The 16,552-nt window shown below is 44.5% G+C and overlaps 1 protein-coding gene across 1 annotated transcript in view; it reads left to right on the forward strand.

The window, feature by feature from the left end:
- The window catches only part of POMT1 (protein O-mannosyltransferase 1), a 41,833-nt gene extending 25,935 nt beyond the window's left edge, over positions 1-15,898 (forward strand). The window contains exons 13-20 of the mRNA XM_018565343.1: positions 1,269-1,365; positions 1,518-1,610; positions 4,049-4,169; positions 4,285-4,382; positions 7,060-7,173; positions 9,575-9,701; positions 13,332-13,509; positions 15,687-15,898. Coding sequence (XP_018420845.1) covers positions 1,269-1,365; positions 1,518-1,610; positions 4,049-4,169; positions 4,285-4,382; positions 7,060-7,173; positions 9,575-9,701; positions 13,332-13,509; positions 15,687-15,861 — 1,003 coding nt within the window. The 3' untranslated portion in view covers positions 15,862-15,898. The remainder of the gene's footprint in view (positions 1-1,268; positions 1,366-1,517; positions 1,611-4,048; positions 4,170-4,284; positions 4,383-7,059; positions 7,174-9,574; positions 9,702-13,331; positions 13,510-15,686) is intronic.
- Positions 15,899-16,552: the final 654 nt, after the last annotated feature.

Raw genomic sequence — 16,552 nt, forward strand, 5'->3', positions numbered from 1 at the left:
GGGGAGAAGGGGGGGGGGGGGGCTGTGCGGGGAGCAGTGACTGACAGTCACTGCTTTCTGCAGGGAGGAGACCAGGAGCTGAGTGATTAGTGGATACATGATCGCTCAGCTCTCGGTATATGGAGCCAGTGTGTGACAGTAGCCGTGTCAGGTATTAGGAAGAGTGTATTTTCTTCACCTATACTTCTTATTTAAAGATTGCAGATAGTCAAATAATACAACAATAAATCCAGTTATGTAATTATTGAAAAAAGCATACATGCTACTAGTGTAGGTATCTGAACGAGTCCTAATATCCGTTATATGTAATCTCCTGTACAACAACAATCAAACTGGGAGAGGGAAACGAAGCAACTAGAGGCCAGCTATTGAATCATGTGCTGGCAGTCAACATGCAGTAGAGAGACGAGAGGAGAGTAAGCATTGCTGATAACTCATCCAGTGTGCCGCTGCTTCTTCATTTTGTCCAATTGAAACTTGGGGTTGTGTTCTTGACCAAGCTGCCCAGCTGTTGTTACAGGGAAGGTCAAGGATCTGGCTATGCTTTCAGACTAAGGTCTAGGTCACAAGATTGTCTGTACAGAATAGCAAATCCATTTGCACATAAAACTTCACTAATCTATGAATTTCAACTGGGTTTTGAGCTGGTTGTCTGCAGTTAAAGAGAAACTTTACCCATATGTTCAAAGTAGCAACAAAGGCAGCTTTAGAAATGTTTAGTAATGACGATCTACAAACGCATACTTCTAAATAATGGATTTTTGCATACCTTGTTTTTATTATCTTCCCCATTTTTCTCACGGTGGCCATTTTTGCTAAGGGCAGACTAATATAACCCCCTTTTTTTACTGCACATCATCTCAGGGGAGGAAAATGCCTTTCCCTGAGATGACAGAGGAGATTTCCCAGCAATACTCTGCTGATGTAAACTTCCCAGGATGCAATGCTTGGGCACGATTGTATCATTTTGTGCTAAAGGGGACCAGGAAGTGTAAAAATGAAATTGTAAGTTAAAAATATGTTTGTTTAGGTAATGAATGTAATTCGATTTCATATCAGCAGGCAGAGCTGTAAGCTGATGTGAATATTAGTAAAAGGGGGTAAAGGTCCGCTTTAAACTTTAATAGGCAATGGTTCAGCATATAAGGACATCCTCTGGAACTTCCCACATTAGGCTAATTAATGTAAATACAGGGCTCCTTCATAGTTGAAACTTCAGAAAAATGTCTTAGTAGTTGTGCAAGCTGGTATTTGATCTTTCTTTTCAGACATGACGTGGCTGCCCCTCTTTCTCCATATTTCCAAGAGATCTCCTGCTACATCGATTATAATATTTCGATGCCAGCACAGACGCTATGGAAAGTGGTGAGTGTCAGCATTTGGTCTCATTTTGTTAATCTTATGTAGGAAAAGTTCCCTTTTTAAGATGCGAGTAGACCCATTTGTAAGCTAATAATGAGGAAAGGTGCACTGACACATATTGGTTTTGTTACTGAATATCTCTTTATTGCTTACAGGAGATTGTAAACAGGGAATCTGAAAGGGACACATGGAAAACCATTTTGTCTGAAGTCCGGCTTGTCCATGTGAATACAACAGCAACGTTGAAGGTAGGAGAATAAAAATACATTTAGAATCGTTAAAAATTGACCTGTAAGCGTATCCTCGGGGTACCTATAAGATACAGTCCATAATAGAAGTCACCAGCACTCGATGATGTGTGCAAGAAGTAAAGCACTTTTTATTAAATCGTCACATGCGTCAAACAGCCAACGTTTTGGGGCCACGCAGGGTCCCTTCTGGGCGACATAGTGACATGCCGCCCAGAAGAAGGGACATAGGTCACTATGTCGCCCAGAAGAAGGGACCCTGCGTGGCCCCGACACGTTGGCTGTTTGACGCATGTCAAACTTTACTTCTTGCACACATCATCGAGTGCTGGTGACTTCTATTACGGACTGTATCTGACACGGTGTTGTCACTTCAAGCACCAACCTTTCATCCAAGGTCTGTACGCTGTATGGAGTGCAGGTGATTTTGTATTATCCTCGGAGTACCTGTCACATGGGAATTTGCATGTATGTGCCCCTGGAAGAGAGATGGGTAGTGCTGTGGGCATTGATTTCTAGGGGAATAAGGAAAAATAGCAATCGGCTGGTAAAATCCATCTGGGTTAGCCGATCTTTCCCTTGAGCAGTCTTGGCAAGGAGGCAGTGGTGAAGACTTACAGACATACATACATTCTTTAATCTGACTGTTCTTTTATGTATGTAGGCACCTTAAAGTGACATTAAACCCTCAGATTTTTTAACATAAACCAATACTGTAATGTGTGCCTTACTACATGGATGGGAAGATCTCTCGCAAAGAGATCTGCTCATTATTGCCCCAATCAATGTTTCAGTAGGTCTGGCTACAGCTTCCTGTATCACACCCTCTGCCCCCTGCCCTGCATACACAAGTACCACCCTACTGGAGAGGTCACTATGCCCCTCTTACCTAGTGTACTACAGCCTAACTGACTCACATTTCAGCCATTTATACTCTCAGCCTAATTCCTGCTTTGCAAAGATAGTTAATTCAAAGATAGATTTCAGGCTATTGTTGTATAGTAGTCAAATTTTTAAAAAAAACTTACTTTAATACATAGCTGGTTTGATGGCATTTTATTATATTCACATAGTTTTTGGCTTTTTGATATACCTGTTGGCTGGAACACTATTAAATGTGGCAGTGGAAGGCTAGTGCAGATACCACCTAAATTGTTATCGTCACTCTATGGCTTACCCCTTCCTGCTCAACTCCTTATTAGCAGCCTCACTGATCACTAGGGAGTCCAGCAGTAAGGAGTATGGTTTTATTTATTTAATTGGTAAAGAGACCCTGTTACCAACTTGGAAAAATTGTACCTAAAAACAGAAAAATCATGCCAGGGGACGACTGAAGCGGAATACAATAGAGTGCCACTTGAGTCTACTGGGGCTGCCGACAATCCCATCTATGGTGGCTGCGCCAAGCAGCAACAGAGAACTCTGAGGGCTGCTGACATCACATCCAAGATTTGGGTGCCCAGCAGCAGTCTCATGCCTCTTGGTTGTCTGTACAAGTGATGCTTTTAGAGGTAAATAACATGCATTTAATCACAGATGATCTTTTGGGAATATTTTTGTTGAAATGAATGGTCTAGTGACAGGGTCTCTTTAATTCTAAAAAAAAAAAGTAATTGCCTCCCTTAAAAGAGAACTATGAAGCGAGTGAAAATCACTCAGCCTTATAGTTCTAGCCGACCTGTGACAATGAAACTGTCACACATCGGCTCAATAGATCGGGAAGTGAGTGAACACATAGCTTGCTCGCTCACTTCTCGATCATGTCCCTGCAGAGAGCCGTGACTGTCACTCACGGCTCCCTGCAGGGATTCCCCTTTCCTGTCCGATCTGCCAGCGCTGACTGGCGGAACAGACGGGGGAGGGAGCGGGTACAGCTGGCTCTGCCTCTAGATAGGCAGAGCCAGCTGTCACTCACGCAGCTGGGTGGATCCAGACAGTAATGTTGGGATCTGTCCCGGCTGCGGCGTCTCAGTATACCGCGAGCTGTAGCTCGCGGTATACTGAGCTTAGGGTGACGGGAGGACGCTAGTTTGTGTCCTCCTGTTACCCTTAGGAGAACTATGGGGAAAAGCACTGACCCCATAGTTCTCCTTTTAAAAGTCATTAGAGACATATGGGAGTTGGCAATGCTGACCTGAAAATGCTAGTTGCCTGGCTTCCATACTGACCACGCAACCAGAACAAAGTTGCAGCAAAAGTCAGAACTCTTAATATCTAAACCTGTCCCAGGTGATTGATTCAAGGTAATGAAGCCATTGTTCTGTATGACAGCCAGACAACTGGCAATTTCAGTGGCAGAGGTCAGCTGTGGATTCTGAAACCTCACTTGACAGGGAATCCTTTAAATACTAAGTGCTGTAGTTGGAATCTAAGGATTTCAGAAGCGACTGTGTTTTCCCTTTGCTCTCTGAATTTTCAGCCCGTGAATTCTTTTCTAGCTCAGCGGCTCAGCACTACCTGACTGGGGCTTCCGGCAGCTGGAGGTGGTTGGAGACAAGGTAGCTAAGGGCTATCATCAGAGCCTGGTTTGGAATGTGGAGGAGCACCGATATGGCAAGAGTATGTCCTTGTTCATTACAGTAATGTGCCATTTATTCTGTGCTTCTCTTCCGTCTGCTGTGTCCTCTTGATCAGTGTTGCCTCTTGATATTTAATGGTTCCCTCCCCCTCACAGGCCAGGAGCAGTCTGAGCGAGAGCAGGAGCTGCATACGCCTCCACAGATGGATGTTGGGAGGAATCTCAGTTTCATGGCTCGATTTTGGGAGCTCCAGGTAACTCTTTTTCCTTGTTTATTGGACCATGAGCTAAATGGGAAATTGTGAACATATGGTAGGAGCTCAGGTGGAGGCTTTCCCCATATGTAACTGAAGGATGATACATAATAAAATCATTGTGGAGTTCCATATAGGTTTCAATATTCTATGAAAATGGAACAGGAACATTCTGTAATTCTGGGGGCAATGGATGTCTAATGTTTGGTCTGCTGAAAAGACCATTTGAAAATATTTTGTTAAATGTTTGTTAGGTGTAAAATAATCCAGTAATGTCCTGTGTACACTTTCTGTGTTATACGAAACCCCCAGTTCATCTCTGTGGACTACAGAAGAAAATCCCATGTTATGGAGAGGGGGAGGTATTCTGTACCATGTCCTCCATAGTTACAGTGTGGTGATTTGAGTGTTGTTACCTTAGGGCAGAAAATGTGTTACTGATGGGATCACTAAGTAAAAATACAGTGGCTTTCAAAAGTATTCACCCCCTTGGCATTTTTTTAAATTGTTACATTACCACCTGGAATTAAAATGGATTTTTGTGGAGTTTGTATCATTTGATTTATACAACATGCCTATCACTTTGAAGATGCTAAATATATTTTATTGTGATACAAGCAAGAAATAAGACAAAAAAACTTGAGCATGCGTTGCTATTCAGTGCCGAGGTATTAGAGACTTTGCTGCATTTAACAATTAGGCAACCAGCATATTCTTCTATAGTCCGAAGGAGTCAGACGTGAGATGAAACGGACACGTCCAGGCCTCTAGAGGTATCTTCTGGCCGCTGATATGAGAACAAAAACCCAAAGCAGCTGTCCGGGATTTTTTGATGAGGGGCAATCCCAACATATACTGGCAAATGTACCTGTAGAGCAGGGGTAGGTAACCTCGGCACTCCAGCTGTGGTGAAACTACAAGTCCCATGAGGCATTGCAAGACTGACAGCCACAGGCATGACTTCCAGAGCCAGAAGCATGATGGAAGTTGTAGTTGCAGCACAGCTGGAGCGCCAAGGTTGACTACTCCTGCTATAGAGTTCTCCAGCATTGAGGTGTGATGGAGGGGTAGCTGGCATGCATTTTCATTGGGACTTTGTACTATATCGCTAGCAATGTGTAATTTACCTCCATCATATGACAGTCAAGAGAAGAGGAGGCAGTTAGCTTTAAAACTTTGTGCAGCTCAGAAGAGGTAAGGATACAGTGAAGTTCGTATTCCCATCTACTCACATATGTCGGAAGGGGGGCTATCTTCCAGTCATCTGATGGCCTTATAGATATAAGACAAGCAATGAGAGGGAACATCAGAAGGTCCTAACAGCATCTCATGGTGTGAACTGATCAGGAGTCCTGAAGGGCTTCAGAAGAGAGTAAATGAAATGAAGAATATGATGGTATCGCCAGAAGTCCAAGGCATGTGATTCTCAGCGGCCTCGCAGGGACTGTAAAAGTAAAATTTCAGTTCCCTGAAGCACATCTTTCCATTTTAGATAAGAGTAGTCTGTCCAGTGAAGGAAGGAAAGGTGCCCCTTGCTAGGAGGAAGTAATCCAGGCCAGTCAATGGCAGTAAAATTGAGTTATAGGAGTTATATTTGTGATGTAGTTGATCCCAGGCTTTTAAAGGAGAACTATGGGGTTAGGGCTTTCCCCCATAGTTCTCCTTAGGGTAACGGGAGGAAACTCACCTCATAGTTCTCCTTTAAGTGAGTGTTAATGAAAGGTAACGCATGAGGGGATAGAGTCCTCTTGGGAGGATTGACCCATATACACTCAGCTAAAGGTATGTCACTTGTGACCTGTTCTAACTGCACCCAACTCTTTTGTGTGACTCCAATCTGCAACCCGAATTAATGGAGCAGCAAGATGATGAGTCTTAAAATCTAGGAGAGCCAAGCCATCCATTGTTCTATGGCTCTGAAGAGTGGTGAGAGAGATTCTAGGCTTTCTGTTTTGCCAAACATATTTAGATATCGATTTCAACTTGGTGTCTATATTCGGTAACGATATGGGGCGATAACTAGAGCAGTACAAAGGGTCTTTACCCAGCTCGGCAAGAATAGTCACATGGGCCAAGAATGACTCCAGTCTCATTGGAGAGCCAGTACCAATGGAGTGGGCTTAGTCCGGCATATCTTGAAAATGCTTGTAATATCGTAACACAATTCCATGAGAGCAGAGCAGATAGGAGGTGGAAAAGCTATGAATGGTGGCAACATCCTCTATATGTAGTGGACAGAGTGTGTGAATTATAAGACTTACTGAACAGAATTACAGATATTTTGACCAGTAAATAGTTTACAAGAAAAGGGTGCATTTTATTTAACTGGAATTGTGTATTTGATATGTTTCACAGTAAACCTGCTATGAGAGAAATACGGGGACTTCCATTGGGGGACCCTTTGAACGCTCTAGTTTCCATGGAGACCACTTAGCTTCAATACTTTAGAGATGCTTTAGGCCCCCGCCATTACCATTATTCCATCCTCTCACTCTTACTTTGGGTGGGGTCAGAGGAAGGAACCACAGTGTGCGGCCATGAACAAGGGTCTGTTTAGGTCACTGGCCCTTATACAGGATAAGGAAAGTTAAAGTAAAGTCAGAAGTTTATACTTGCGCGGGGTTAGTGACTTCCATGATGGTTATAATGAACATGTCGTGATCTTCTGTCTCCCCAGTACAAGATGCTGACTATGAGGAGTGAAAGTCCTGAACACCAATACAGCTCATCGCCCCTAGACTGGGTCTTCCTGGACACCAGCATCGCTTACTGGCTTCACCCAAAGACCACTGTGAGTGCTGCAGTGATGCATGGTGAAACTAATGCAGAGAAAGATTTCACAGTGCATTCATCGTATAATGTATTCCTGTTCAATATAGAGGTTACCTCCAACACCTAAACAATAATGGAGGGCTATATGTTCTAAGTTCTGACCCTGCCTCTAATAAGCTCCCGTGTACTGGGTCTTTGCTGCTGCAGTGCATCTATAATCTCAATCACACATACAACAACAGTTTGTAAAAGTAATACCCCCTCGTTTCCCAGTTTGTCACAGCACGCTCATCTCCTAAGTTGTTAGTTGTGTCCCTGTGTAATAGATCAGTTGAAAGTTTATGAACTGTAATTCCCGCTGGCTAGAAGCTGGAATGTCTGTTCCGACTTGACCGTGAGATCAAAATAATTGCTTATGGGTTGCTGATGCTTTTTATTGGTGACCTGAGCACCGTCCCAGACCATACCCAGGTGACCCCTGACCACAGTAACATGCTAAAGTGCAAAGAGAGGTTATTCCATTGTGGGTACACAATGTTTGTAACCAGTTTCTATACCATTTATTAATCAGGTAGGCCGGTATGCATTTTAAACGCATCTTTTCTTGTCCTCTCCAACAAAAACAAATACATGCAAAATCGCGAGGTACTAGTTTGTAGCTTGACCAAAATATGTAAGTTCACCACCCACGCCAAGGGTCCTCATGCTATGTTTTTACTGCATATTGTTTTAAAGGGAATTGGTAGTGTTTTTATGGGATCATTTATTATATATAATTACATTAAAGGGTATGTCCACACGCAACATATTTTAGGCTTAGGTGGAGCCAGTGAGGCGAGTCACCCCCTTGGCTTCTTATATGCCTTGCATACGCCAACAGAGAGATCTGCCTGCTATTACTGATTCTGCTCCTGTCCATCGGAGAGGCCTTGGAGGATCACTGATCCTCATAGTTCGAGCCGACGTGTGACAATGAAACTGTCACAGGTCGGCTCAATAGATTGGGAAGTGAGCGAACACATAACGTCGCTCGCTCACTTCTCAATCATCTCCCTGCCTCTAGATATGCAGAGCCAGCTGTCAATCACGCAGCTGTGTAGATCTCGACAGTAATGTCAGGATCCGTCCCAGCTCCAGCGGTCTCAGTATATTGAGCTTTGGGTGACAGGAGGACGCTAGTTTGTGTCCTCCAGTGACCCTTAGGAGAACTATGGGGAAAAACACTTTGCCCATAGTTCTCCTTTTAAATATTACTTTTGGGTGGACCCCATTGTAATATTATTTGAAAATCTTGCCTGTGTATAGCTGGTAGCCATATATAGTGGCCGACATACTTCCTTATATCGCTGCTTCTGCCTTCTGCATAGTAATGCAGTACAGTGTTAGTCCACTTATCTCTGCATAGGAATATGGATGTGGTCAAGCTTACTAAACAATGCATTGTATGGCTTACATGGCTGTATCTAGTCATTTAATCCCATCAATTGTTCACTAATACTGCGGTTTGGCATACAGCTAACCTATAAAGGGGCCACTTACAAATTTGCATAAGAAACAAGCACAGCTCTGGCACGGCAAGCAAGGGAAATGGTTATGGATACACCAGAGTGTAGTTTGCTCTAATAATGTAAAATGGGTCCTCACTTCTTGTAAACTATGGACCATTGTTGTTTGACCAAAGCACCAACGTGTTCAAGACAGCTGACGCATGTGACAGGATCATAATGGGGGGCCAGCATTAAAGCAGAACTCCAGCCACACCTTGTTTTTAGCTTTGGATAGAGTGGTGGAAAGTTTACACCTTTACTGCTGTCATTATCCACTGTTTGTGTTGCAGAGATTTCCCCTCAGTTTCTGTCCCAGTTTCATTACAGGTAATTAAAGGAGATATCCCCAAAATGAGGGGAAATCTGACCTTTAATAGCTGTCAACAACAGAGGTGTCTCAGTGGGAAGGTTTCCTCTTGCCTTCTGTTATGTCACTGGGACAGGAAGTGAAGATAATGACATACAAGGACACAGAAAGCTTCTGCTTGAAGACTAGGTGCACACCATTGCGTCTGCATTTTCCTGTAATTTTGTGGCTCATTTTAAGGCATTTTTGTTGCTATGGGGAGAGGATCACACTAAAAATGGGCGAAAACTCCTGTAACAAGCATTTTCATGCAATACTGCCAGTGGATATGCACCAGTACTATTTTTCCCAATACAGGGCAGTGCAGCAATGCACAGGTGTGAACGGGTCACATAGGGAAAAAGGCAATCATCTTGTTGTGCTACGCGTGTTAAATCATACAGGTGTGAACAAGGCCTAACTAACTATTACAGATGTTTTAGAGGCTGCAAGGTCAATATGTAAAACTGTCATTCTTGTGTGCTGAAAGGGTCAGGGATCTATGTAACTGTGTCTTGTGACTTTAGGCCCAGATCCAGCTCTTGGGTAACCCCATCATCTGGTATTCTGCGAACATTGGCGCCATTCTGTACTCCACACTATTTCTTTTCTACGTGCTGCGGCAGAGAAGAGCGATTCATGACATTCCTCAAGGTAAGGTTATGAGCTTCATAAAAATGTGTTTCTGGAAAAAGCTGTATATATAGTTTACAGCTAAACAACAGATCAGAGAAATCACATAGCAAGCATCGTGCTAGACTTTGCACCTTTTGCAGCCTCTGGTTCTGGAGTTGCTGTGGAGCATGAAGTCATAGCCTACCCAGAGAAGCATGCTCCAACATATATTACACAACAACTGTAAAGACATGGATAGCACGAGAAAACTCGTAATAGTTATGGGTTTTGTGACGGACCGCCTGGTACCCCGACTGGGTACCTACGTCAGAAAAACAGCTTCCTCTCCGCTGGAACCCGAATCCCAGTGTCCTCAGCCCAAACCTGCCTAATTATTGGACAGAACCAATATATTAGGACAGAACGCTAACCACTCAAGCATTAGACAACACCAATGTTGAGGTGGAAACCAAGATCTGCTTTATTGAAGACCAGCTCAGTATATATACAGCTCTGGGGGTCTAAACACATAACGCAATCACACATGAAAAGCATGCAAACAGACATCCCCTCCCCGATGCCTTAATGAATGAATAGGGAGGGAGGAGACACATGTGATGGGATTATCTCCTGAGTGTATCATAGTGTGATTTACTCATCTGCACCCGGAGTCAGCTACTCCTAGAATCAGCTATCCTAATCCCATCATCAACACAATACAACAAAGGGACCAATAAACTGTAACAGTTCAATGTCCAGAATTATCCCCCTTCAGTGCTGCTGGAGTCACAGCCTGTACCTATAATACACACAGGGTCATCCAAATGTAATGGCAGGCAAAATGTACAGTACATCCCTCCACACATAAACCTGGTACAATGGTTCATTGTAACCCCAAGAGGTCCGAGGGGGGTCTCCATAGTTCTGGGTCCATAGTCAGTTGGAAGGAGGCTAGCCCTCAGGCTCCTCCAACAGCACCAGTGATGGTTCAGTCCGTCACAGGTTTCATATAAACCGAAATAGTTTATGCCAGTCATGTATACCATAAATCTAGAGGGGTACGTGACCTGATGACAGTAGGTGATGTGACACCTAATGCCTTGCTGGCCCTAATTGGTCTGCTTAGGGGGTAAGATTATGTAATTTTATGCACAGAGTTAAGCTTCTTAGCTGTGTGTGAAAAGGGGAATAGAATCAGACACAACATGGAAGGATACACATGTATGTAATGAGTTAATTTATCACTTGCCCTTCCCTTTTAGATTGTAAGCCCTCAGGGGCAGGGCCCTCCTTACCATCTTGTCTTGATTTGTACTGTGCTTGTAATATCTTCCCTATATTGTAAAGCTCTGTGCAAACTGTTGGCGATATATAAATCCTGTATAATAATAATAAGTTAAATGATAAAACAAAAGTCTTTTGGGCAGCCAAGGAGCCCCTGGTTGCCTATTTTAGCACTGGGCATTGATGACCTTAGACATGTACTGCACCCTATAGTAATCCTGGCATGGAGCTAAAGAAGATTTGGGTATTGTCCTTACACTTAAGTACCATTACAATTGATTAAAACAAGTTTTTTTTTTAACCAATTAAAATGATAGAGAAATATGTTTGTATGAAATATACTGCATGACAAGGTATCCTATAGAAGTGTACTCTTAGCTATACATGTTCGATTTTCACTCAGCCTCATAGTTCGAGCCGACGTGTGACAATGAAACTGTCACAGGTCGGCTCAATAGATCGAAAAGTGAGCGAACACATAACGTCGCTCGCTCACTTCTCGATCATCTCCCTGCAGAGAGCCGTGAATGTCACTCACGGCTCCCTGCAGGGATTCCCCCCGCTCCGATCCTCCAGCGCTGACTGGCGGAACGGACAGGGGATGGGGTGGGTACAGCTGGCTCTGCCTCTAGATAGGCAGAGCCAGCTGTCAATCACGTGGCTGGGTTGATCCAGACAGTAATGTCGGGATCCGTCCCGGCTGTGGCGGTCTCAGTATACCGCAAGCTGTAGCTCCCGGTATACGGAGCTTTGGTTGACGGGAGGACGCTAGTTTATGTCCTCCCGTGACCCTTAGGAGAACTATGGGGAAAAACACTTACCCCATAGTTCTCCTTTAAAGAGAGACTAAACTCTGGAAGCTGTGTCCAAAAAATGCAGAGGCCAACAGACAAGCCACCAGTATTGCCTGTGCTCTCTATGCAGCTGATCTTTTCCTCAATACTGACTTACCATACCTTGTTCTGCACTGCTCCTCCGTGTGGAGGCAGCCATCTTAGTAGTGGAGCAGGGCACTCCTGAGGACTGGTGGGGTCACAAATAGCTGGAGAGGTGCACAAGTAGAAGTAGAAGCAGGGAGATAGGTGCTGGTCCGCAGGTCCTCTAGTACAGATTTCTTTCCAGCAAGGAGAACAGTGAGCGGAAGAGTAACACCACCTCCAAATCTGACTGCAAATGTATGAAACTGTCACAGGTCGGCTCAATAGATCGAAAAGTGAGCGAACACATAACGTCGCTCGCTCACTTCTCGATCATCTCCCTGCAGAGAGCCGTGAATGTCACTCACGGCTCCCTGCAGGGATTCCCCCCGCTCCGATCCTCCAGCGCTGACTGGCGGAACGGACAGGGGATGGGGTGGGTACAGCTGGCTCTGCCTCTAGATAGGCAGAGCCAGCTGTCAATCACGTGGCTGGGTTGATCCAGACAGTAATGTCGGGATCCGTCCCGGCTGTGGCGGTCTCAGTATACCGCAAGCTGTAGCTCCCGGTATACGGAGCTTTGGTTGACGGGAGGACGCTAGTTTATGTCCTCCCGTGACCCTTAGGAGAACTATGGGGAAAAACACTTACCCCATAGTTCTCCTTTAAAGAGAGACTAAACTCTGGAAGCTGTGTCCAAAAAATGCAGAGGCCAACAGACAAGCCACCAGTATTGCCTGTGCTCTCTATGCAGCTGATCTTTTCCTCAATACTGACTTACCATACCTTGTTCTGCACTGCTCCTCCGTGTGGAGGCAGCCATCTTAGTAGTGGAGCAGGGCACTCCTGAGGACTGGTGGGGTCACAAATAGCTGGAGAGGTGCACAAGTAGAAGTAGAAGCAGGGAGATAGGTGCTGGTCCGCAGGTCCTCTAGTACAGATTTCTTTCCAGCAAGGAGAACAGTGAGCGGAAGAGTAACACCACCTCCAAATCTGACTGCAAATGTCTTGAGACTAGCAGTCAGAGGCAGCAGTACCTTAGATCTCACACTGCAGACATACAACTATGAGGCTCATGGCATAGAACTACCTCGGTACAGGAAGCAAACTTCTTTCAGGGGAGAATTCAAGACAAAAGGTAAATCTTCCAGGTTACAGCTTAGTTTCAACTCACATTTTTTGATTACTTTGATGTTAACCCAAAACGCCCAAAATCATACAAAACAATTCTCCCAATGTTTTTGAAACCACATGCTGATCTTCTTGAGGAAGAGTTTTTGCTACTCACACTCTGTGTTTGCCTGTAGGCCAGGTACCAATGTTATAGCGATTTCAGCTATGATGGGTCCTGCATGTCTCAATGGCCTTCCTAGGATTATTTATTAGCAGAATGCTCGTCAAATTGTGTCTGGCTCAGTATCAGCCAGTAGTCGGCCCGCCCATCGATAACTGTGTGTTTGGTTTCCAGGTTCATGGCAGACTCTGCAGCTGACGGGAATACTGTGTATTGGCGGGTGGGCTGTGAATTACCTGCCATTCTTCCTAATGGAGAAGACCCTCTTCCTTTATCACTACCTCCCTGCTCTGACCTGCCTAATTCTCCTGTTACCCCCGCTGCTCGAACACATTCACCAGCACCTGCTTAGGTAAGTCTAGTGACCACTTTTTTCTCTGGGGCAGGAAGTAAATAATTACTAAAAGTAACTATTATGTTTTGGGGCAATTTTATTTTAACTGCATGTTTTTAGAATATTGTTTTATATTGATCATTGTTTTACAAATATATGTTTCTTTCTCATTCATTAACCACTTGAGTACCAGCCTGTAATATCCCTTTATTACCAGGCCAATGACAATTTCTCGTGCAACGCTGCACTCAAATGAATCTTTTACTAGTTTTTGAGGCAAATAGTGCTTTCGTTTGGTGGTACAGGCAGTCCCCGAGTTACAAACATCCGACTTGCATACGACCCCTATTTATAAACGGAGGCTATTACTGTACAGCAGGGGGTCCCAGGCTGCAGCTAAAGTGTAACGCGCAGCATTTCAGTAGTTGTAATGCTACCGTGCTCGTGCCGAGGAGGAGTGCCCGCCTTTTTGGGTCTGGTTCGTAGTACTGTACTTACATTACAGGAAGTTCGCTCTTGTTAGACGTGCAGACGAGGGGTGCCCGCCTCTTCTTCCGGGTCACTGTGAGGTTTTTACTGCTGTCTGTATCCTCATTAGAAACATTTAATCTCAGTTCCTGTCCTTGGGACAACAGGAAGTGAGAGGAAATCTACCCCTAGGAAGGGAAATTCACTCCTGTAAAGGTGCCCATGCACCTGCCGACTATGGTGCGATAATCACGGGAAATCCCGCGATCGAACGATAATCGTGCAGTGTATGGAAGGCGTGCGACCGTTTCTACTGTAAGGTCGCACGTCTTTTGCCTTACGAGCAGGCTGGAAAACCCGCCAAATCGTACGATTTCGGCAGGTTGGTAGCGTGCTCGTAAGACAGATGCCGCACGGGACGGTGTACACAAGCGCACACTGCCCGTTCAGCATTGCAGTCATCGGAAGCCCTCCCCTTAGGGGGGTGCGGCTTGCGATGATCGCAAGTACGATCTGCCTGTCCAAGATAGGCAGATCGTACAAGCTTTTAATGACCTTACAACCATCGCAAGACAAAAGTCTTGCAATGGTTGTAAGGTGTACGGCCAGCTTAAGAGTTATCATGGGAAAAAGGTGTCCCCACTGAAGCTTTACACCAATCCTTTTTTCCACAACATCCCAAAATGTTCAAAATCCAATTGTCACAGGGACAGAAAGTGAGGTGAAATCTTCTGAACAGGGGCACACACAGCAAAACAAACTTTACAGGAGGTTAACCCTTCCCGATGCTATCCAAAACAAAAGAAAATTTTTTGGCTGGAGTTGCACCTGTTCCAACTTACATACAATTTTAAATTAAGAACAAACCTACAGTCCCTATCTTGTTGGTATCCCGGGGACTGCCTGTATTTAATAACTGCAGGGTTTTATTTTTTACGATGAAAACAGATGAAAGGGTTAATATACAGGTTACATAGAGAGACAGTCTGGAGATCAGAAGGGAGGGGGGTAAATGGGTTAAAAAAAAATCCCACAGTTAGTGGAAATGAATGAATGGATCAGCAGCTGCTAAGCCAGTCATTCATCCCCATTCATAAATTACTATGATTACTTTCCTCCTGTTGTAGGAGGAAATAGGAGAAGTGTGGAAGTGCTCGCACTTGTAGACTCGTATAGATAGAGTTAGGACCACACTTTGAAGAGGTGCCTTGACGGTGGCAGTGTGGCTTCTACATATTTTTGGCCAAAGGTTTGTGCAACTAAAAACTCTGCTTTTAACGCATACTGTTAGACGGGGTGATTTGTTTTGTTGCAGGCTGGCTGGCAGGTGTGCCGGGGATTCTTTGTGTTGTGTATTGTTGTAAGCCTTCCCATGTGCACCCTGCTACAAAGGCTGGTTATAGATTCATGCGGTTACCATCTTTTTCTAGTTTTACATCCTGTGGTGCGACCCAGTCCCTGGAGACTCATTAGTAAGCATGCCTATGGACTGGGACTTACCATGGTAAGACTCTGAGGACCCCTGACCTGTAATTATATTTCTGAGCATGGCAGACCATTCTGTTTTCTCTGTTGACTGCCACCTTGGGGGCACTAAAGGTGGCACTAAACAGAGCTGTATACCTTGGGATCTGTATACCTTGGGATCTGTATACCTTGGGATCTGTATACCTTGGGATCCGATTTTGTGCTCTGTGTGACACTTCTTCTTTCTTGCATTACTGCAGGTCTGAGGCTCTGAAAAACACATTCTCCTCCCTGCTTTTGGTCTGGATGTCTAGCATTTTTCTGACTTACCGCAAACTATGTCCTGTGACGTTTGGAGATCCTTCGCTGTCAGTGGCAGAACTCAGGAGTCTACGGTGGAAGGACACGTGGGATATTCTGATCAGAAATCAGTGACACTGGATTAAGGCACCAGGACAAAAACTTGCACAATGGCTGCAGAACTGCCGCGACCACCGCCGGACGCCCAGGTCACATGATGGCTGCGTGGTTGAGAGATTAATACTCTCTTCCTCTTTAGAGTTTTACAATTTACAGATGGATTGTGTGAGCTTTAGTCATGTCAATGGCTTGTATAGGTTTGAGAATCTAGACTGGAGGTGGTTGTTATGTTTTAGTTGATTATTACCTGGTATGCCAAAGTGCCACGCAGAGCAACAACACAATTAACCAGCAAGCCTACGGTCACCAGCAAATCCTATTGTAGCCTTAGGGTGGCACTGTACAGCCAGGTCACAATGTCAGAAGTTTAGATATAGGACTGTTTAAAGCTGTCCATACACCTATAGATTATCTGCAGATTTTCTGTGGTCTGATGGAAAAAGTGCAACAGATTCCTCCATCTACGCTAAGTGGGAGATTCCTCCATCTTCACAGATTAGCGTAGATGGAGGAATCTGTTGCACTTTTTCCATCTGACCACAGAAAATCTGCAGATAATTGTAAGGTGTATGGCCCTTTAGGCTTAGTTAAAGGCAACCTGTCAGCTGGTATGATTGACTGACTTGGTTTTAAAGCCTACCTGAAAAAAAACCACAGAGATGGATTAATAGTAAGCAAGAAGCTTTAGGGTTAGTTCACACCAGAA

This window comes from Nanorana parkeri, unplaced genomic scaffold, assembly GCF_000935625.1.
Source record: "Nanorana parkeri isolate BGI_ZX_2015 unplaced genomic scaffold, ASM93562v1 scaffold834, whole genome shotgun sequence".
NCBI lineage: Eukaryota > Metazoa > Chordata > Amphibia > Anura > Dicroglossidae > Nanorana > Nanorana parkeri.